Source organism: Melanerpes formicivorus, unplaced genomic scaffold, assembly GCF_026170545.1.
Source record: "Melanerpes formicivorus ecotype bairdi unplaced genomic scaffold, bMelFor1.0.p_v2 SCAF_30, whole genome shotgun sequence".
NCBI classification, from domain to species: Eukaryota; Metazoa; Chordata; class Aves; order Piciformes; family Picidae; genus Melanerpes; species Melanerpes formicivorus.
In genome coordinates, this window is record NW_027142382.1 from 469277 (window position 1) to 491625 (window position 22349).

General features: G+C 37.9%; 1 protein-coding gene across 3 annotated transcripts in view; it reads left to right on the top strand.

The window, feature by feature from the left end:
- The first annotated feature begins 405 nt into the window (after positions 1–405).
- GK (glycerol kinase) overlaps positions 406–22349 on the top strand; it is a 45026-nt gene continuing 23082 nt past the window's right edge. For 2 of the 3 annotated variants that reach the window (XM_068155038.1, XM_068155040.1), the window contains exons 1-14: positions 406–571; positions 8675–8748; positions 9425–9531; positions 10110–10187; positions 11402–11481; positions 12721–12858; positions 13350–13459; positions 14040–14106; positions 15199–15216; positions 16161–16196; positions 16808–16875; positions 19045–19087; positions 19732–19812; positions 21753–21831. In XM_068155038.1, the coding sequence (XP_068011139.1) occupies positions 494–571; positions 8675–8748; positions 9425–9531; positions 10110–10187; positions 11402–11481; positions 12721–12858; positions 13350–13459; positions 14040–14106; positions 15199–15216; positions 16161–16196; positions 16808–16875; positions 19045–19087; positions 19732–19812; positions 21753–21831 (1057 nt within the window). In that variant the 5' untranslated portion in view covers positions 406–493. The remainder of the gene's footprint in view (positions 572–8674; positions 8749–9424; positions 9532–10109; positions 10188–11401; positions 11482–12720; positions 12859–13349; positions 13460–14039; positions 14107–15198; positions 15217–16160; positions 16197–16807; positions 16876–19044; positions 19088–19731; positions 19813–21752; positions 21832–22349) is intronic. The other variant, XM_068155039.1, reaches the window with a different exon arrangement.

The window sequence follows — 22349 nt, forward strand, 5'->3', positions numbered from 1 at the left end:
CCTAAGCAAACACCTCAGGTTTCCCAGTGCAACGGCTCCCCTTGCGCCAACGGCGCCCCTCGCTCCAGCGGCCTCTCAGGCCAACTGCCCCTCGCTCCAACTGCCCCTCACGCCAACGGCGCCCCTCGCTCCAACAGGTCTCGGGCGGGGCTGGGGGCCGCTATGCGCCACGCCACCCGTCATGTGACGCGCTCATCGCTTCCCCCTCCACGCCCCCCCGCCCACCGCTGGCCGACTTCCTGCGCTGCCCAGGCCGGGCCGGGCCCGCCCCGCCCCTCTACGCCCCCGCCGCGCCCCGAGCGCTGGTTGGCTGCGATCTGACAACGCGCGCGGCAGCGCCCCCCGTCCCGCCCCCCCACCGGCTTCACCCCGGCGGCCACGCGCGGCTGGCCGCGAGCGGGTGGAGCAGTGTCGGTGCGGCCGTTAACCGCCGGCTGAGGGATCGCTGAGGGGACCCAACGGGCGGCTGAGGAGGGGGCTGCTGAGGGGGCTCATGGCTGCGTCGGACCGGATGGTGCTGGCACCGCTGGTGGGCGCCATCGATCAGGGCACCAGTTCCACTCGTTTCCTGGTGAGCATATCGTGGGGCTTGAGGCAGCACCGGGCGCTGAGTCGTGCGGGGACAGACGGCGGCCCCGTGGCCTTAGGGAGCCGTTGATTCCTCTCCTTCCCTCTTCTTCCCTCTCCCGCATCTTTGCGGGGTCCCTCCGACCTCTGCTGTGCCCTTGGGGAAGGGCAGGGGGAGCGGGCCGTGCAGGGCCGTGCTGCCGCTGTCCCGTCTCCTGTGTCTCGCCCTGCACCGGCATCCCGCTGCTCCGCGGCAGGCCGTGGCTTTGGCATCGCTTTGGGGTGAAACGGACGCCAGCGGACACGGGAGCGGCGGAGCCGCCGGCCGACCGGCCGTGTCCACGGGCGATCATCTGGTTGCCTTGCCACCGCCCTCAGGGGCCAACAGCCTTTGCCAGTCCCGCGGAGACCCGAGAGGAGCCAGTGCCTGCCCGACCCCAGAGTGACGGGGTTTATGGTTGCCTCTTGAAGGGCTGCAAAACCCTGCTGCTTCGAGCTGGCAGCGGTTTTAATCTGTCGGGTATCTCGCCAGGAATGAAATAAAATGCACAGGATGCTCAGGCACTAGAGAAATAGATCCATTTGAGTTCAGTAACTGTGGTTAGCTGCTGTTCAAATGAGGCAATGACTCTGCTGTGTTCCCTTCAAAAGCCTGCTTTGGCCTGTTGGAGTAACTGCTACAGTTCCAGATGCTACAACTCTAGTGTCACTGCATCCTGTGCACTGTAGGTATTCAGGTGACTGAACTTGCAAACTTTAAGAAAGATGGGACTGTTCAAACACCAGAGGAAGACAATTTATTTAAGGTTGAGATGATTAATATGTAAATCTCATAGATATATAAAAAATTATAAAAGCCCTTTAAGGATTTAGTTATTTCTATATAATGCAATACACATTAATAAATGTTATTATTATATATGAAACATTATATATAAACTTCCTGCTTAAAAATGTACTGTCACCTAATCAGTAAGCCATGGTAATTCAACTTAGACCCCAGTGATACTTTCTACTGTGGAAGTGGAATAGAGATGACTAGAGAAAAAAGTGTTATCAAATGTGCAGTGTTGAACTAGGAAGATGAATGCTTGGGGTTTGCTTGGTTGGTTGATTAGGGTTTTGTTTTGTTTTGTTTTAATGCTTCCCTCGTGGCATTTTCTTTCATGAAGCAGTAGACTAGAATATCTGCTTGACCTGTGTTACCATTATTACTCAAGATCACGACCTTCATGGGTTTGTCAGATGACAAAACACAGATCTGAGGGAGGAGAGACACTCCAAACTGACAAATGACACCAGCAGGCTATCTTGGAATGCAAGTCAGGAATCCTTTTTGGAAAAAAGACTTGGAAATTTTTCCTATAACACCTGACGATAAATTTTATCAGCTTTGCATGTGTCCTGAGTTAACTTTATTCTTACCCCATAAGAATAACAGTAGTAGAACTTATGAGACATTGTGAGCTTTGAATATATATTCAAGGTCCTTTTGCAGGTATTTCTACAAGTTCTTCTAACAAGGAATTTTTTGCACTAGATTCATTCATCAGTGGTTTGTATACAGTCAGGGTTTTTTTCTGTCAACATGAAGTATGTTTCCTCTGAGGATTCATTCAGGTTCTCACACAAATAACTAAGAGGTCATAATTCTTCCTTTCTTTTTTTTTAAGTATATTGTGTCTGTCACTCATAAATTCTTCATATATCCTTCTCAGTTACTTTCAATTAATTTTGAAATAGCATTGTCTCAAATTTGTCACAGTGGTCAAACTATTGTGGTAATAAAGTTATGTGGATTTGAACAAAAATGGTAGATCCATCACCAAATTAAATCATAACATTGTATAGAGGGAAAGGAAAGCGCAAAGTGTCCAGGGATCTGCTACAAGGCACATCAGTCATTCAGGCAATAACACATCCTTCTGGAGAATTCTCTGCTGGAAAGAGATTGCCACAGTTAGAAAAGAGACTTTACTTTGAAATAATTTAAGCCAACATGTGATGTGGTCTTCTGTTTTGTCTGAGTTATTTTACTCTATCTCTGGATCTTTTACTGTGTTAGATGTTTTGTTTACTTCTCTACATATATTTTTTTGTCTGGTGCTTCCGGCAGTTTTCATCTTCACCAAGTCATGAGTCAAAATCAAAATGTTGGTTGCTTTGCACATGTCTATTCAGTAGTACAGTACAACTGTTACCTAGTTTAAGATGGAAGACACATGATTTCAAAGAAGTTAAAGATATCTGGGTTACAGTTAGAGATTGCCGGTTGGCAAATGGTGTCCCACAGCAGACCACAGTAAGGGCTGACACTGCATAATATTTCCATCAACAGTCTTGGGGGTGTTGAAATGCTCTCTCAAGTTGTAGATGACCACAAACCAAGGGAAAGATTCAAATTCCAGTTGGAAAGGGGCCTGTCAGAAGCTTCATGAGGTTCAGCAAAGGTTAGCACTTGGAACAGAAGGTTAAGAAGCTGCTTGGTGAGAAAGGACCCAAATTCCTGCTGGACAGCAAGTTGAATACAAGTGAGCAGTGTGTCCTTGTGGTGGTGAAGCTTAACCATGTTAAGAAAAGTGCAGACTGCAGATCAAAGGAAGTAATTATTGCCATCTGCGTGGCACTTAGAAGGCAGAACTGTGTCTGGTTTTGGGCTTCATAGAGGAAGAAAGAGTCTGAAGAGCTGGGTTTCATCCAACAGAGGATCACTGAGATGATCACTGTGCTGCAGTTCAAGGCAAGGAGAGTTTGGGAGATCATGGACTGGTTCATCATGGGGAAGTCCGAGGGTGCATCTTCATCTATCTAGCCACAGTTTGCAGAGAAGACAGGACCAGCCTTTACTCAGATGTGTACAGCAAAAGGCAGCAGTCAATGAGCACAAGTTGCAGTAAGAGAAAATTCAGATAGATGTAAGGAGGAAATGTTTCAATCTGAGAGGCTCTGAGGCCGGGGGCCCCAAAAAGCCTGTGGAAAAGGCTTGAAACAACATGGTCTAACTTTAAATTTAAGCTTACCTGAGCAGTGGGTTTAGCTAGATGTCCCTCTAGATCCTTTTTTTTCCAGAATTATTCTCTGTGTGGACAAAAGTTCTGAGAGATTCAGCTTACATGAATGAGGCTGTATGAGCACAGACCATAAAGGACCACCAGAACTTAGGTGCATTTATGTTATTGTCAATCCTTAATTATCCTTGCCTCTCACATGAAATGCACATTAAGCTTTTGCTATAGTTCTAACTTCCAGGGACCCTAATTTGGATCTTTGCTCTGCTAAGGTACTTGCTTTTGCAAAATAAACTGTAATTGCTTTTGAGATCTCAACTTTTCTGTTGTTTGGCTGAATCTGCATTACAGATGGAGAGTTACCGGGGAGACCATAGTGCTTTAAGTACTGGTGCAATTGTTTAGGGCTCATATTCTTAAAGATATCAAACAGGAAAATAAACTAAGTAGGTTAAATAAGTGTATCCAGATGACTGAATTCTGATTTGATGTTTTGCCAGATATTCTCATCAGATACTTGAATCTTTCATTCTCCATTGTATTCTGCTCAAGAAGCATATAAAAAAATTCCACTGTGACTTCTTTCACTATTGACCAACTGAACCAGTACCTTATCTCTTGGAAGGTATTTGTTGGGTAAAGTCTTTCTGGCATTTTATTCAGAAACAGCAAGAATCTAAATATTCAGTGAAGTACCTATGCAGTGAAGTACATACACAGTACTTCAAGTTCTAATTTTGTCAGTCAACCACAGACAATTTTTTTCCCATCTTTTCTTTCTTTACTTAATTTCTAGAAGAACCATTCAAATCAAGCTATATCATAGTGTAACCACTTGTTTTAATACATAAAATCTGGGGTTAGATAATGAAAACTTAGACCCACTGAACTTACCTTTCAGAGGAGAACTGTCTACTGAAGTAATATGACCTCCTGGGCAAAAGCAAAACTTGATTGTATAGTGAACAAGAAGGGTTAAAAATAGTGTCATTGCTTTATTTTCCTCCTAACTTTGCCCTTTTCTCACTAAAAATACATTGTAGGATTGCTTTTTTGTACCTCCTTGTGGGGGGAGGGAGGTCTGTTCATCAGGTGCCTTCCAAGGAAGATGATTTCTCAGAGACTTGTTAAACTGTGTTTATTCATAAATTCTAACTTCCTAGTTAATGCTAAAGGTCAAATTGTTTATCTGTTATCCTTCTCCAAGATGGGTTATTTCAATGCAAATTCAGCACTCTGGCTCTGAGCTTACTTGCCTACTAAGCCGTAGCTGTTCCAGTTTAACTTTGACTTTCTTTTCTTCCTACAAAAAGTGAGGGATCAGTGTCATAAACTGGAACAAGTTCTTAATGAATATGAAACGAAGGGAAGCAGTGACAAATAAACTTCAAACCTGTTTCAACAGGATTGTATTGACATTATCTGAATTACTCATGCTTATTGTCACCCATTTCTGTCTCTCCCCACTGTCAGAGAGAAACACAGAAAATGTGGGGTTTTTTTTGGCAACAGGTTGGCTTGTAGTTTTGGGTTGTGGGTTTTTGTGGGAATTTTTGAGTTGGTTTGTTTGGGGCTTTTTGATGGGGGGAGGGAGAGGAGGAAGGGACATTTGATTTTTTCTATTTATTCCCCATTTTGTTTGTCATCTTCCAGCTTTAAATGTAATGACTTGTTTATATTTTGAATCTTTTACTGTATCAGTATTCTATTTATCACTGTAGAACATGGTATTCTTTCACTGAAACTTTTTTATCCCTTGCCCTGTGGTACAGGGATTGCCTGCTGCTTTTGTTGGGGATGTCAGAAGCTTGTGGGTTTGTTTGTGATGGTTTAGGAGGGCATGTTTTTCTAGTTCTTTTCTTTGGACATGAAAAAATTCTGTGCATCTATAGAGTTGTTTCTGTTGAGAGATTATAGTTCTTAGAACAGCTTCTTTAGAGGGAAGCAAAAAGCCTTACTGTGCTAAAGCTTCACCCTTTATTATCTGTGGGCCACATGTTCCAGGTTCAGTGAATGACCTTGTGTAATTGAATCTGTATTTATTTCCTGCTGACAGTAGGAATCCTTGTGCACTGCCTTCTGTTTCAAGGAATGCTGAATGATTAATGGTGAATAAATTCCAAATTATATATAACATTGTTACTAGGTTAGATACATATAAGTCCAATTAAAAATCTTTCTATATTTATATTAAAAACTTAGTAAATGTCACTACACTTTTGGCAGAAAGGCAGTTTCATAGAATCATAAAACTGTTAAGGTTGGAAGAGATCTTTGAGATCAAGTCCAAGTGCTCGCCTAGATCTCACAGTCCTACCAGTACTGCTAAGCCACTTCCTTTATTTTTCAATTAAATATCCCTTGCTACATACACGCAAAACTTAATCTCTCCTATTAACTATATGTGACAAGCGGAGTCCCTCAGGGATCAGTCCTGGGACCTGTCTTGTTCAACGTCTTTGTGGGTGACATGGACAGTGGCATTGACTGCACCCTCAGCATGTTTGCTGATGACACCAAGCTGTGTGGTGCAGCAGACACGCTGGAGGGAAGGGAGGCCATCCAGAGGGACCTTGATAGGCTGGAGAGGTGGGCACAAGCCAACCTCATGAAGTTCAATAAGAGCAAGTGCAGGGTTCTGCATCTGGGTAGAGGCAATCCCAGGCACAAATACAGGCTGGGCAGTGACTGGCTGGAAAGTAGCCCTGAGGAGAGAGACTTGGGGGTGCTGGTGGACAAAAAGCTCAACATGAGCTCTCAATGTGCACTTGCAGCCCACAAAGCCAATCAGATCTTGGGCTGCATCAGGAGAAGTGTGGCTAGCAGGTCGAGGGAGGTGATCCTCCCTCTCTACTCAGCCCTGGTGAGACCCCACCTGGAGTACTGTGTCCAGTTCTGGAGCCCCTATTACAAGAGGGATGTGGAGGTGCTGGAGTGTGTCCAGAGAAGGGCCACAAGGATGATCAGAGGGCTGGAGCACCTCTCCTATGAGGACAGACTGAAGGAGTTGGGGCTGTTCAGTCTGCAGAAGAGAAGGCTCTGAGGTGACCTAATTGTGGCCTTCCAGTATCTGAAGGGGGCCTACAGGAAGGCTGGGGAAGGACTTCTCAGGATCTCAGGTAGTGATAGGACTAGGGGGAATGGAATGAAGCTGGAGGTGGGGAGATTCAGGCTAGATGTGAGGAGGAGGTTCTTCACCCTGAGAGTGGTGAGACCCTGGAATGGGTTGTCCAGGGAGGTGGTCGAGGCCCCGTCCCTGGGAGTGTTTAAGACCAGGCTGGATGAGGCTCTGTCCAGCCTGATCTAGTGTGGGGTGTCCCTGCCCATGGCAGGGGGGTTGGAACTAGATGATCCTTGTGGTCCTTTCCAACCCTGAATGATACTATGATATGACATAGCATTTTAAAACCCATATCCCATTATATTAGCTCCATCCAAACTTGAAGTACTGGCAAAGCTTACCCTGTTTAGGATACCTTCCTGTCAAGCACGAGCTGGTAAATGAAACACAGTTCAGGAAATATGGTAAAAAAGAATACAGTGGTACTTTTTCTGTGTAATCTTTTGAATGGATAACAGGAAAGTATGACAATGTGCCTTTTAAAGGCTTCTCATCTGCACAGTGAAGTGGAAAAAATGTCAGGTTTTGGTATTTTTCAGAGGTTTGCTCTTTCCAACCTTGGAGATCTTCAAGAACTACCTAGATAAAGTCCTCAACAACCTCGTCTGATCTCAGAGCCTGACCATGCTTTGAGAAGGAGATTGTACTAGAAATCTCTCAAAGCCCTGTCAATTGTTCTATGATTCTAAGATATTACTAGAATGTTTCTAAACTTCAAAGTTTCACTCTAAAGCTATATTTCAAGGTTTTGAAGAACTGGAGAATCTGAATTTCATCTGCTCTTTGTCAGAATTGTTTTAAGAGTTTCAGAGTAAACCATATTATTTAAATTAAATCAAGAGTTCATGGATTAGAAACTTTTGAGAGAAATCCCTTTAAAATGTGGAAAAATGCCAAGGAAGTCTAGAAGAGATTCAGTTGTATTCTAGAAAGTAGATATGTATAACTGAATTTTGTACCCTAAGCACAAGAATAGTTTCTAATTCTGATCCCACTCTGCTTGCCATAAGTTGGGATAGTGTCCCACTGGCATGATCTGCAGTTCATCTGAGTCTGCTGTTAGATTTTACTTTCTAGGTCTCTGAATGTTCTTCAAGTAAAGGATTCTGCATGGTACAAGTGAGAAAGCCATTTCCCAGGAATATTGTCACTGCCCAGTCAGTTACTCTGGCTTATTCATCATGCAATTAAGTTGGATGTTTTGCTGGGTGTCATCTTAGCTTGGCCATAGTAGTTTACTTTTGACAGTTAATGTAGATCACTGTATTCTAGCTGAGCTCCTATGGCAAGGCAGAGCCTCTAAACTTCTAGCTCTTTAAGAACAGCCATAAGTACAGTCCTCAGGATTCTCTGCTCTGCTGTTTGGTTTGGGTTTTTTTTTGGTAGTATATCCAAATCTAAGTAACTTTTGTTTTGCATGTGCTTCTCTTTTTTAATGTCTTGTGTTGCTGCAGTGAGGTCTGTATATGTAGTTTGTTGTGAAACAATTTGGATTTTGCTTAGATGCTTTTTCTTTTTTCACAGTTCCCTTCTGTGATTTCTAAACTAGTACATGCGATTCCCTCTTAAAATCACTCTTCCTAAAAGTGAGCTAAGCTGAGTAAAGGCATAGCTCTGGCATTAGAATATCAGAGCAGTAAATAAAGAATAGCAGCAGTGGGTATTTTAATGAGAATTATGTGCTGAAATGCATCATTACTTAAATTTATACAACCTCCATAATGAAACATGTGGTTCTTTCCCAATCCATTGAGGGAAAAAAAACAGTTATAATTAGCAGCAGAGCTTACAAAAATATCCTTTGCTTACCTTAATTACAAAAAATAATATATCTGAACCCAAATTGTATGAATATTTGGTCCAATGATAGAAAATTACTATCAATTATCATGGCATGTTGTTTTTTCAAAAGACAAAATGTCAATGTATTGTTGTTTAAATACCTGTGTTCACAAAAATAAATGTATTTTGTTTGCAGGTTTTTAATGCAAAAACAGCAGAGCTCTTGAGTCACCATCAAGTTGAGATACAACAGAAATTTCCTAGAGAAGGGTATGAGTTTTCTGTGATTTTTTTTTTTATTTGTGTACATTTTGGTAGAGTTTGTGTGGTTTTATCTATGAATTATCAAAACTGAAGTTGATTTAGTTGATTAAGTTAATTAAGGATATAACACCTTCTATAAAAAACTGTGAGGTAGAAGAAATGGCATGAAATGCCCTTGCAGTGGGTGTCTGGTATGTGCTCCAAGTTAGGTAAACTAAAAATATTTAGTATTTTACTCTGATCACTCATTCACTTATTTAAATTTTTAACTTGAAAGTTTGAAACTAAAGTTTAAATGAGACTTAAGGTCTCATTTTAAGTGGTAAAGCCAGTCATTTCTACAACAATTTTGTCGTAGTCTTCAGCTTAGTCCATAGAAATCCCTTAATTTCTTCTCTGAGGTGGTTTGTGTTTGGTTTTTGTTTTCTTAAGTGATCTAGCACTTGCTGCCCAAGTCCTCTATATTGAATAAAACAAAACAAAATTCTTTGTTTTCTGCAGATGGTTTTGTTGTGACAATACATCTTACTGTCTTTAAAAGGTTTGGAATTCATTACACTCTTTCTAGATACATAATGTGTAGGTGTGATTGGATAGAAATGCTTAGCTGGTCTTTCAGACTGTAATTTTTAATTTTTTTTCTAAGTGTAATTTTTTTTCCCTTTGGTGTTTATTATTAAAGATGGGTGGAACAAGATCCAAAGGAAATATTAAAGTCTGTCCATGAATGTGTGGAAAGGACCTGTGAGAAACTTCAACAACTGAACATACCCATCGTTAACATTAAAGGTATTCATAGTACTGACATGCTTATGGTCGAGCAAATCAGATTCTCTGTTTTTTAAGTCAATAAATAGATAGCAGCATGTGCTGGGCTCAAGTAAAATGTGAATTTGGAATTGAGAGCAGTTTGTTTGGGGGAAATAATGAAAAAGGAAGTCCTTTGTGCATATTAGCAACACAGAAGCCATGAAGTAGACTTAACCTAATCTTGCAAAATCCCAGAGACAAGTGACAAATGAAGAAATTCTGAAATGTAAATTAGGACTTCCTGGAAAGAGCTCCTTTCTGTGTCAGTATTGTTGCTGTCTCAGTTAGTGGTAGAAAAGAGAAAAAAAAAAAAAAAGAAAAAAAAAAGATAAATTCAGAGCACATAGGTTAATCAGCAAAAGCTGAAGGATGAGTTTTTAGAAGTAATATTTCTAGACTATAAAATGAAACATATGGAAGCTTTTTATTTCCCATTTACTTTCCTCTCCTCCTTACCTGTTCCTCCCTCCTCTCCACCTCTCCTTTCCTTCCCTCACCCCCCAAAAGGGGAAAACAAACCTTCTGAAAAGGATACTTCTTTCTATTTTGTCCTGAAGCCATTGGAGTCAGCAATCAGAGAGAAACAACAGTGGTTTGGGACAAGACAACTGGAGAACCTCTTTATAATGCCATTGGTAACTACTATACTTTCTGAATATGCAATGTCATAAAACGTGCTGTAGAAAAATGCTCTCCTAGTTTCCTTTGCAGATTTGGAGCAGGGTAGATTTAAGTTAGTCATAAGGAGGAAGTACTTCAGAATGGGAGTGGTGAAAAACTGAAATAGGTTTCCCACAAATGTGATGAAGACACCCTCCCTAGGGACATTCAAGGTCAAATTTGATGGGGCCCTGAGCATCCTGATCTAGATGGAGATGTCCCTGCTCACTGTAGGGGGCTTGGACAAGACAACCTTCAAGGCTCCCTTCCAACCCAGTGCATTCTATGATTTTATGATTTCATTGTGGCCTTGCCTACTAAATTATTTGAATTTTTTTTTTTTTATATCTGTGTCTTTGTATAAGCCACTGTGATTAAAAACAAAACAAAACAAAAATTTAAAAAACCCCACAACCCTATTATGTTAAAATAATCACTTAGTAAGCTGATTCATGGGCTTTTAACAAAAAGCAGAGTTCTGCTTCACTTTTTATTTTTTAATGAAGGATGTTACTACATTTTCAAGATGCTTTTGATTCAGATTTAAAGGGAAAATGTGGTAAGCAGGCTTAATGAATAATTAGTGATTTTAAGTTTTATTTTTGCTTTACCTTAGCTTTTCGTATTATGTCATCTGAGAAATGGTAATTGTCTAGATTTGCCCCTTGAGGCCACATCAAATACCAGATTTAGTTTAGCATAGTATCACTGAAAAGCCAGGACTCTTCTATACTCAAATATATGTTGTTAACAGATTTATCTTAAACTCAACTACCTTGATAACACTGACAGCACTTCAGTTCAAAGTTTTCATAGGATTAGTAAATAATCAATCTGCCATTTGTTTTGACCTCTTAGTTTAATGACAGTCTTCTGGTGTAAGCAAAGTAAGATTAGTCACTTGCTTGTGGTCTGATAGAGAAAAGTATATATATACTATTACGTGGAAAATACTGTTTGTTTTCTCTAATTGTTTGTTCTTCTAAATCAAATTAGTTTAACCATTTTTATGTTTTATGATAGTGCAGTTAAAATATAATGTCAATACAATATTTATTCAGCTATGTGAAAAGCTAAAAATAAAAATAGGACTTTACTGGCAAGAGCTCTAGTTTTGTGTAAGAAGCTTGTACATATAGCTTTTCTTGTACTGAATCAGTTGATCAGTTCATTTTATTCACGTTCTCAGTATGGCTTGACCTGAGAACCCAGTCAACAGTTGAACGGCTTATTAAAAGAATTCCAGGAAAAAACAAAGCCTTTTTTAAGGTAAGGGATAGTCCAGAATATTTAAATGGTAGCTGAACTCATTGCTGCAGTGTATGATGTTTTGTATATGTGTGATTTAAATTCCCCAAATAAAAACTAAGTCAGTTGTGGCTTCTGTTCCCTCGTTATCTTCTCAAATAATAAAACAGGCACATAACATTTTGCAACAATGTGACACTGGGAAGTTTGTTTTCCCAAATTATGTGGTTAGGGCTCCTTACATACATTCAACTAGAGAAGATAAATGAGAAATCGCTAGTGAGACTGTCTCATAACTTTTCTGTCATGACCTGTCTGTCATGTCTCATAACTTGTCTGGTCAGCATTCATGTGCTGTCTATCCAATGAGAAGTAACCATCATATGCAAAAATGAAAAGCATGTAGATAAAAACTGTTTGGAAAAGTAATTTATTGATGTGAAATGTATAATCCTTTCTTCCCTTACACCTTAATATTGAAATTAATTGCAACTGATCTGAGAAATGGAGAGATAATTTAGAAAGAACAATTAATTAATTAATTTATTTATTTATATATATATAAAAATTTGGAAACTAAATAATTGCAATAAAGTGTCATCATTCCTTGATTTGCATTGTCATTGCTTTTATATACATTTCTGAGAAATGGAGAGATAGTTTAGAAAGAGCAAATCAATTCTTTATACACATATGTATATATATATATATATATATATTTATATATATATATATTTATATATATATATATTTATATATAAAATTTGGAAACAAAATCCTTGCAAAAAAAAGTCACAATTCTATGAGTTATGTTGTCATTGTTTGTACATGGATTTCCATAGATGGGAAATGGACGTGAAAATCATATTACCCTTTTTGATTTTTAAGTTCTGGTAGAATACAAACTGTTGTTATGGTTTTAGTAGAATATAAATTCCATGCTGTGTTGTACTGCTCATTTTTGTTGTCGTATGGAGATAGCCTAGATAAGGCAGGACTTCTGCAAACAGCTGTTTCCACATTGATGGTCTTTGACCTGTGTTTAGATCAGCTTTGATCTTTGTCCATTAATGTGCTGGTCATTTGTTTTTCAGACTTGTGCATTGTATGCTTGGCGCTTGTTTAAATAATAAGTTTGTGTAATTTCTCTTGAGTTTTGGTTCTTCAATTTTTACTTACTATCACCATTTTGGTATAAAACTACAATATTCATGGCAAAGATACTCCCATGGTGTTTGAAGTAAATGTTTTATTTTACAGTTTAAGACTGGTCTTCCACTTAGCACTTATTTTAGTGCAGTGAAACTCCGATGGCTTTTGGATAATGTGGAAGAGATTAAGAAAGCGGTTGATGATGGAAGAGCTATGTTTGGGACTGTTGATTCATGGCTTATATGGGTATGTATTAGTGAGTTTATTATCACTCTTTCTGAAATGAATTTCCATTTCATGTAAATTCCTCTGCAAAGGACCATGACACGTGATGTCCACTGATTGCACCATCATGTCAATGCAAGTTAAGGAGATTTCATTAAAGATCCTTACAAGGAGAACTGTTACTGTCATTGCATCACTATACTTTTTGTAGATGCTTATGGGTAGGTTACCAGTTATAGGTTGCTGTAAAATTTTTCTCATGCTTTTGGAAAAATCACAGACTTTAGAAATGTGTATTAGTCACCTTTGTAATGTAAGAATCCAGGAGGTGCTGTTGTACTCTTATTCTCATGCCTTCGTCGCACTATAACAAGTCTGCCTATTTTCTTATTGTGGAAATATCAGACATCCCAGTCACAAGCTGAAAGCGTTGTGAGTTTAGATTTTAAGAAAACCTAGCTTGTTTTTTTTTTCTTCTTGGAGACTACTGTTGACAATTTTTTTTTGTTCAGAGTTTGACAGGTGGAAAGAATGGAGGTGTTCACTGTACAGATGTAACCAATGCCAGCAGAACAATGTTGTTCAACATTCATTCCTTGGAATGGGATCCTGAGCTCTGCCAGTAAGCTAAGTTTTTCAGTAATACTGCTTTTTAAATAAATTCAATAAGTGATGTGTGAAGAAATTAATTTAATAGTAAGAATCTATTATCTAGACTAAGATCAACCATTACTGTTGTGTTTACTATTAACATTAGTAATTAAGTAATTAATTACAATTAATTAAAAGTATCAAATTTTTCTGTAGGTTGAAGAATGGTTCAGGGAAACAATTATATTTAATAGTTTCTTTATTACGTAATCAAAATTTTAAGGCAGTTACAGTGATAGTGTCTCTGCTTTCAATTTAAAATCATTAGCAACAAAATTACAAAGGTATTGTTGGAAGAGGAATGACTTCTCACATGAAAGAGTTGGATATGTCTTCAAAATACTAAAATATATACTGTTTTATTCCATTATTCAGTGTCATGTTTTGTAACAAGTGGAAAACCACAAAAAGATGGATTAAACCCTCAAAATCCAAGATGCATTTACACTTTTTTCTTTGCATCTTAAATCTAGTTAAGAAAATAAATGCAATACGCTTTCTGATTTAATGCTGACCATATATATATCTCAATTATTCTGTATTGTGTTCAGGTTCTTTGATATTCCTATGGAAATACTTCCAAAAGTACGAAGCTCCTCTGAGATATATGGTCTGATGGTATGTTTTCTTGTTTGTATGTGAAGTTAATCTTGTGAAAATATAACTATAGCAAGATAGATTTGGCAGAATTTCCATAGATTATGACTAATGGATTTTTCTAGACCAGCATTGTTTGATTTGTGATTAGCATGTCAGTATCTACTGCTGTATAATATTATATGAAGTTGAGAATCCATTCTTTTCTCTTTTAAATGTTAAATAGGCAAACCAAGATGGGAAAACTTTTTGATAAAGATAAAATTTTGACTTTTTATTACAGTTACTTATTAATTTTAAAAATGCTTGTCAGAATGCAATGTATAAATCAGTACATTAAATGAATGAGATTGAAGTTCTTAGAGCACAGTATTTTTGCTTCCTGTGCAACTGAAAAAAACCCATTGTTATAGAAGTTTTCATGATCTAAGTAAGAAGACTGGACAAGACCCATAATGTCTTATTTCCACATAGCTGAGGGCAAGATCAGTTAGTTTCTGTGAACTAGAAATTCACAAGCAACACCTTAGGTTGCCTTCTTTTTGAAAAATGAACTCTTCTTGTGGTGTAAATTTGCATAATGCATATTTTGAAATATTGATGTCCTTTTAATCTTACTGCTTTGGGTGCAGCTCTGATTATTACTTGGGAGTAAATCATTATTTGTTATCATGGGGATATAGGGATGAAATGTCAAGTTTACTTTGGTGCAGCACTAACTCATCTGATACAGTGGCATCTAATTTAGTAGCTTCAGAATAAGATAAATTGAATGTTGTGATTTTATGTTCTTATTCCTAGTAGTTTACCCTGTTTTATACTGAGAACATAGATGCATTTTGTAACTAAGACAAGTTATGAGATTTTTATTTAACATACAACTCTAACTTGCCTGAAATGTAAGTATTTTTAGTAATCTGTTAATGGAGATGCCACTAGAAGTCATTGCTGACTTTTATTGCTGTGAAGGTCTGATGAGAATGAGTTGTATTAAAACTGAATGAGTGAGGTAAATGGAAACTAAAACAAAGCAGCTGGTCACTTCAAACATGAACTTTTCTCTTCCTCTTTCCTTCCATTTTTTTTCCTTTTTCTTCCTTTTGCTGACTGTAGAAAATCTGTCCTAGCCTGGTGAGTAGAGGTTGCCATTAGGCTGACAAAATATATCTTATCCATTCTGTTCAGATTCTGTGCATTTCCATTGGTTTAAGGGTTAGCTAAAAGCACGCTTTCTAGATGAATTAATCTAGCAGGTATTTCCACGTTTGAGATACTACAATTAGAGTTCATGCCAAAGTTGTTTCTAAAATGTAATTGTGATGTATGCTTTTGCTTTATTTTACAAGCTGTTGAATATTTCTTTTGATCTTGAAGTTAAAAATATATTGTCTGTCTCATTTTATAAATAACAAAATGGACCATTCTGTCTACAAATATTCATTCTATTACAGTGAAACATAGTTAAATTAGCAGTCAATTAAAATAAAAATCAAGGAAACAAGAATCAGATTGGAAATGCACTTGCATGGCTTCACTTGAAACGTGTTTTCACAATTTCACAAACAATTTAAAGACAGAAACATTTGTGAGACTAAGTTTCTTGTATTGCAAGAACACAACTGAAAAACAGTGTGGGAGTTTTTAGATGAAAATCTATATGAGACTCTGAATGCTGTATATTAAAATGAGGCATCTGTCTTTGCTTATTGTGTCATCACAATCACTTTTTTTCCTACACACTGCCATCTTGCACTTTTGCATTTTACACTTGACACTTGACTGCACCAATTACACTGAGTCAAATTTTCTGTATGCTGTGTTTTCAACAAAATTTATGTTAAGAACTATTGAGGTGAAATAAAATATGATTGCCAATTTCTTGCTCTCTACTTTTTAGCGGTTTTAGGCATGAGCTGCATTAAGCTGAAGTCCAATGTACACCTGAGCTGAACCATGTTACTTATATAATCCTTCTTTGTTTTCCTTTGAACATTACAAATTTGTATTACAAGTTTCTTTAAATTGTAGTCATGAAAAGCTAATTTGGAGCTTTTCTTTCTCTTTTTGCAAAACAGAAATCTGGAGCTTTGACAGGTGTACCTATTTCAGGGGTAAGTCCTACTTCAACTCAAATCTGGCATGAGAATCTGATATTGCATGAACATATCTCCCCTAGAAAAACCTTTAAGATGAGTGAATCCTGCTAGAAATTAAGCTGGTGGCTTTCTACTTCATGATAAACATGAAGTAAAATTTAGGAGATTAATTGACTGGATTCTTCATTATTAGGTTAAGGTCTGACTGTGGAAATAGAGCTGACAGGTTTAATGTATATGTGTAGTCCTGTTGGAAACTTAGGATGTCCAGTAAATGAGGAGCATTAAAAAATGGAAGCAAGCTCTGGTTTATATATAAAAGGAGTTCATAATCCAGATATGTTGGACAGATTCTCTTTTTTTCCCAATACAACGTGAATAAAGTTAGTAAATTTTAATTTTAACTTCTTTAAATTGTTTACCACAAGAAGCCCAAAACATTGGATTTGCAGTTCTTACAGAGTAGTAAAAAGCACACTTTGTCTGTATAGATGTGTCCTCACTTTCAGTTACCTGCATGCTTCTAATAGATTATAATTAAATACATCTGTTCATGTTCATTTCTCAAGCCTCTGGTTCATGTACAGAAATAATCTTTTAAAAAAACCTTAACCCTTTCTTTTCAGTGCTTGGGTGACCAGTCTGCTGCCCTTGTTGGGCAAATGTGTTTTCAAGATGGGCAGGCAAAAAATACGTAAGTTATTGTGGAAGCTGTAAGATAAACACACTTGTTCTGTTTTGAATTTAGTGTTACCTTCTCTTTCATGCTAATTGCCAAAACTTTGGTAGTTACCATCTAACTACAGTTCTACTTTTCAAATGTGTTGACCTACAAAGTAAACAGTGTCCTAACTTTTATATTAAATAGTGAAGATACTAAAGTTACATGGTTTGTGAGGCACACTTTGGGGAAAAAAGTCACTGTGAGGATGATCAGGGGGCTGAAGAACCTCTTCTATGAGGACAGAGTGAGGGAGTTGGGACTGTTCAGTCTGGAGAAGAGAAGGCTCCGAGGAGACCTTCTTGTGGCCTTCCAGTATCTGAAGGGGGCTACAAGAAAGCTGGGGAGGGACTTTTTAGGGTGTCAGGTAATGATAGGATCTGGGGGAATGGAACAAAAATAGAAATGGGTGGATTCAGATTGGATGTTAAGAAGAAGCTCTTCCCCATGAGGGTGGTGAGACACTGGAACAGGTTGCCACGGAGGTGGTAGAAGCCCCATCCCTGGAGGTTTTTAAGGCCAGGCTGGATGTGGCTCTGAGCAACCTGATCTAGTGTGAGGTGTCCCTGCCCGTGGCAGTGGGGTTGGAACTGGATGATCCTTGAGGTCCCATCCAACCCTAACAATTCTATGATTCTATGAAATATCTCTGTGAGAGGAGGTTTTTCATTTTAGAATTCTTCAAAACATAGATTAAAACAGGGCCTGTGAGTTAGATTACATTTACTTCAGTGACAAAAAATCCACCACACTGCTAGATTGGAAAGATTCATTTCAGTCCTAGTGCTTTGTTTTGCTCCTGTGTCTAACTCAATCTGGAGGATTTTATATTTGTGTGGGTTTTTTTGCTATTTCTCAGCTTTTTCATGTCCTCTATTTAAAATAGCTGATCAGTTAAATCAGGCAACTGGTGTAATCAAACAGTTGAGAAGCTCACCGCTTAAATAACTTACTGCTCCATTTACAACCATGTGCTTCACTGAGCATGTAAGTGTATACACAGTATGGGACTTCCACAGGATTAATTACACATTAATCTATACTTGTTGCTAATTAACTTTCACTTTATTTGTATTTCTTCACAAATGTAATGGTTAGTGGCCTTGTATTTTAGTAAAACAAACATGGTTCTAAGTAATACTGTGATGAAGTGTTTTTATATGAAATACTTTTGTAACACGAGAGACCTTTTAAACAGATCAGCTAAACAAAAGATAAAAACTAGAGCAGGGCAGATTGAGATTGGACATAAGGAGGAAGTTCTTCACCATCAGGGTAGTGAAGTGCTTCAACAGGTTGCCCAGAGAGGTGGTGGAGGCTCTATCACTGGAGACATTCAAGGTCAGACTTGCTGAGGCCTGAGCGACCTGATCTAGTTAAAGATGTCCATGCTCACTGCAGAGGGGTTATACAAGATGACCTTTGTGGGTCTCTTCCAGTCAGATGCATTATATGATTCCAAGAGAATTATTTTTTTTTTAACCTTTTTGTATTATTTCATCACCCCTGTTCTCTCCAAATATAATTTAAGACTATTTCAGTACTATTTTAAGCTTTTAATTTTCAGGGTATTAAAATGGAAGGGAACTCATAAATTCTTAGAATAAATTAGAGTGGATTATATTTTGTAATCCTTGTATTAAACTGTGGCCTTGTATGCAATGTGAGCTTCAAAGAAGTAATGAGCCATTTTTAGAAATGTTTGAACTGAATATGTTTAAAGAAAACATTCTGCTTTGTGGCCAGGAAAGAAGTTCCTTAAATTTTGCCCTTTAAAAGCTTGAATTTGATATTGGGAAATATTTATTTTGTAAAGCAGCTTTTCTGTTCAGCTTAAACTGAAGTAGGTAAACACTGCCACCGAAGAGGAATTCAGTCTTAGTTTTCAACCGTATCTGTTCCTTGATTAAATATTGTACAAAAAGTAGTTAGAGAGAGAGAGGTGTGGGACCAGATTTTTCAGCTGCAGGCTGCATTTAGATCAACTTTTCCTGGCTATTTTTATCATCAGTTAATGATAACACAACCTTCAAGGGGCAAAAGTGTCTCGATTCTCTACAAGGGCGTCATGTATTCATGAATTGCATTAACAGGTTATTCTTTGAATGGCCTGGGTTTAACTTTGCTTTGCTTTCATGCTAGGTATGGAACAGGTTGTTTCTTGCTGTGCAATACAGGTCAGAAGGTCAGTGGCATTTTTTTAGTAGTTTGCTTTTTTTGCATCTTTATTTAAGTTCTTGGTGAACTATGTATTAACCTTTTTGAAGCTTATTAACAACAATTATATTGTTAAAAATTAGGAAAAGTGCATACTGAAATCTTTAAGAATAGAAAGTAATAATTTGTCCAAGGTGTTTCAGTCAGACTCCACTTCCTGGCTCCTCAAGCCTCCAAAAAGAACTTTTCATAGCAAGTTTCTTGCTCTTTCCTTGTATATATTTCTTAACCTCACCCAGAGGTGCTTTTCTCCTTGTTTTGGCTATTTTATTTCTTCCCTTCATTTTCTCCCATTGTTTCTTTGTAATTGTAGTTGAATAAATAGTGCAAAGCTTTGGCTTCTTTTTCATTCACATGTCCTTCTAAAGGCACCCTGTTCTTTGCTGTGAGGAGACATCTGGGGCAGTTTGTGGAAAAAAACATTAACAGCAGTGATCTAAGGGTTCTATCTTAAGTGTTTATTTAGAGTGTCTGATAATTTACTTCGGTAAAACTTTCCATATTTAATTTTGGTTTTAGTGAAGGTCTTGTATCTTATTTATTACTATTTTTATTAAAGTATTTTCTGCCTCTGTTCATGTTCTACCTTTACTTTCCCTTTTCCCCATTTAGTCTGTGTTTTCTGAGCATGGTCTTCTAACCACAATAGCGTACAAATTGGGCAGAGACAAACCTGTTTGTTATGCACTAGAGGTAAGTGTAGTCATCTCTTCCTTCTTGTATTGATACATGTTCAGGTTTACTTCTGTTTTCTAGTATCCTTCTGTTATCTTCAGTTGCATGGAAGTCAAAATAGCTCTGTGTTATAACTTGCATGCCTCAAGGCTTATGTGTGGTTTTGTTTATCCTTATCTACACTCTATATCATGTAATCTGATAAAAATGCTTCTACATTATGTCAGTCATAATTTTAGATCATGATGGCTGAAACATTTTTTCTGTTACACAGTGTTTCAAATCTTTCGTAAATGTCATTAATAAATAAATCCCAAAATTTTTTACTAAAATTTGGATTAAAAAAGGATAAATGTGACTGTTCCAGTTATCCTCTCATAATAAAAGTCACAGCTTAATATTTTGGGGATTTTATTCCATTCTAATGGCTTTTACTTCTTTTAAAAATCCAAATCAAATTTCTGGGACAAGAATACTCTAACAATTGAGCTTTTTTTGACTGCTAAGACTTAGGTGCCTCCTTGCAGAATTTAGTTCCTCAGTTCTCCATACAGCTCTAAGAACATACAAATTCTGAAGAAAAATTAATTCTTACTTTTAACTCCTGACTCCATTTTTTTTTAATCTCTTCTTCTGAAGCACAGATCAGCTGAGCTCCTATTTGGCACCAAAGCTTTTGAGCTGCTAAAGAACTTATGTTTTTCATGTGAAACAGGAAAAGACAGCATGCAGTATTTTCTATATTGGGAGAATAGTTTGTAGCTTACAGTACTTTAATAGGATGTGGAAGGCTCTGCTCTTTTCCTTCCTTGGGGAAAGTTGATTTGGTATTGGCCATGTTCCGACAAACTTCAGTGGGTTCATTTTACATGTGTGTGAGAGGTTTGTTTCTAATCCATGTTCTTCAAGCAAGAACTGGAGCTATCTTGAGAGTAATTTGTATTTCTGCATGCTCTAATACATGCATGTGTGCTTTGCTTCTTCCACGTACAGTCATAGAGTCACAGAATGCATCAGGTTGGAAGGGACCCTCAAAGGTCATCTTGTATAACCTCCCTGCAGTCAGCAGAAACACTTCCAACTAGATCAGGACATCTGTAACTTTTTAATGATATTGTCTGAAGAAATGGCTTCACCAGATGTTAAAGGTCCTTTCTCCTGTATCCATTCTAGAATCATATACCATGTGCTGTGGTTAAGGCACTTTTCAGAGTGGCAAGAAATGTGGATGTAGCCTTTTCTTTTAATCAAACGTACATTTTGCTGCTGTAATAGTTAGCTGGTTAGAAAACATCGCTGCTCATCTTTGCAATGATTTTGAATGAAAATGCAATGCTGCTCCTGTTTTGTTTGAAGCTTAGTCTAGTAGACTTGACACTGTCTTGTAAAGAATTCCATTTGGACTTTGGACTGAGATGGAAGTCATGCCATTCATCTATGATATAATGGCATATGTCTTTTATATAATGTTGAGGCAGCAGAGCAATTTGGCTGGCAAATGCAAGTGCTGAAATTTTTTTGTCTGTCTGGACATTGTAATTTGGACTCTAGACAAAATCGGTTTTGGGTTTTTTTTAAATCAAAAACATAAAAGTCTTAATTTGTCAGAAATGGAAGGCTGAGGCTACCAAATTGCATCACTCTATATTCATCAGAAGACCTAAGTTAGAGAGACAAGAACACTGCTTAGGAAATGTCACGGTAACACCTTCTACCCTGAAAGTCATGCAAAATTCATCTTTTCTACAGGAAGCCTTTGTAAAAGGCTGCCATTTTTACATAACAGTCTTCACCTGCCAAGAAACTTGTACTTTGGTTTGTGAGCACTCTTGGGAGTGCTATGAGCTCTAACTGTAAGCTTGCAATTGGAGGCCACAGAAACCCCTCTTCTCCATTCTTGTAGAAAGGAGCACAAAGCTACCAAAATCCTAATGTCATTGCGATTCTTTTTCCTTCAGGGATCTGTTGCAATAGCTGGTGCTGTTATTCGCTGGCTGAGGGACAATCTAGGTATTCTTAAGTCTTCACAGGAAATCGGTAAGTATTCACAGCTGGGAGCTGTTCAGGGTTTTCTTTTTCAGTGTATTGATGTCTTTAATGTTGAATGAAAGTTCAACATACTCAAGTAGAGAAGACGGAAGACACATGTGCTTGAACAATTTGGTTTGCTTCCATTTAATCACTATTTATTAATACATGTATTTCATACACTCTATCAATACAGTCTTTGAAAACTTTTGTCAGCCTTGTTAGGAAGATAGTAAACTTAGAGTGCATTCCTTGGTTTCCTGGAATACTGAATTTTCCAGAGTCAAGATTATCTACATCTCTATGACAGAAGCCAGGGCATATTTGATCCTAAACATAAATATCCATCCTTTCATCAATATGATCTACATATGCAATGGTTTATGTGGAATGTTCCATATCCATAGGGTTGAGTACCTCAGTTTGCAAAGATGCCTCTTAAAGGAATTGTGGAGGATAGTAATCTATTTTGGCTAAGAATACAGTAATCCTTTAGCATTTGGGTAGCTGATGTTCTCAGCTTTGTT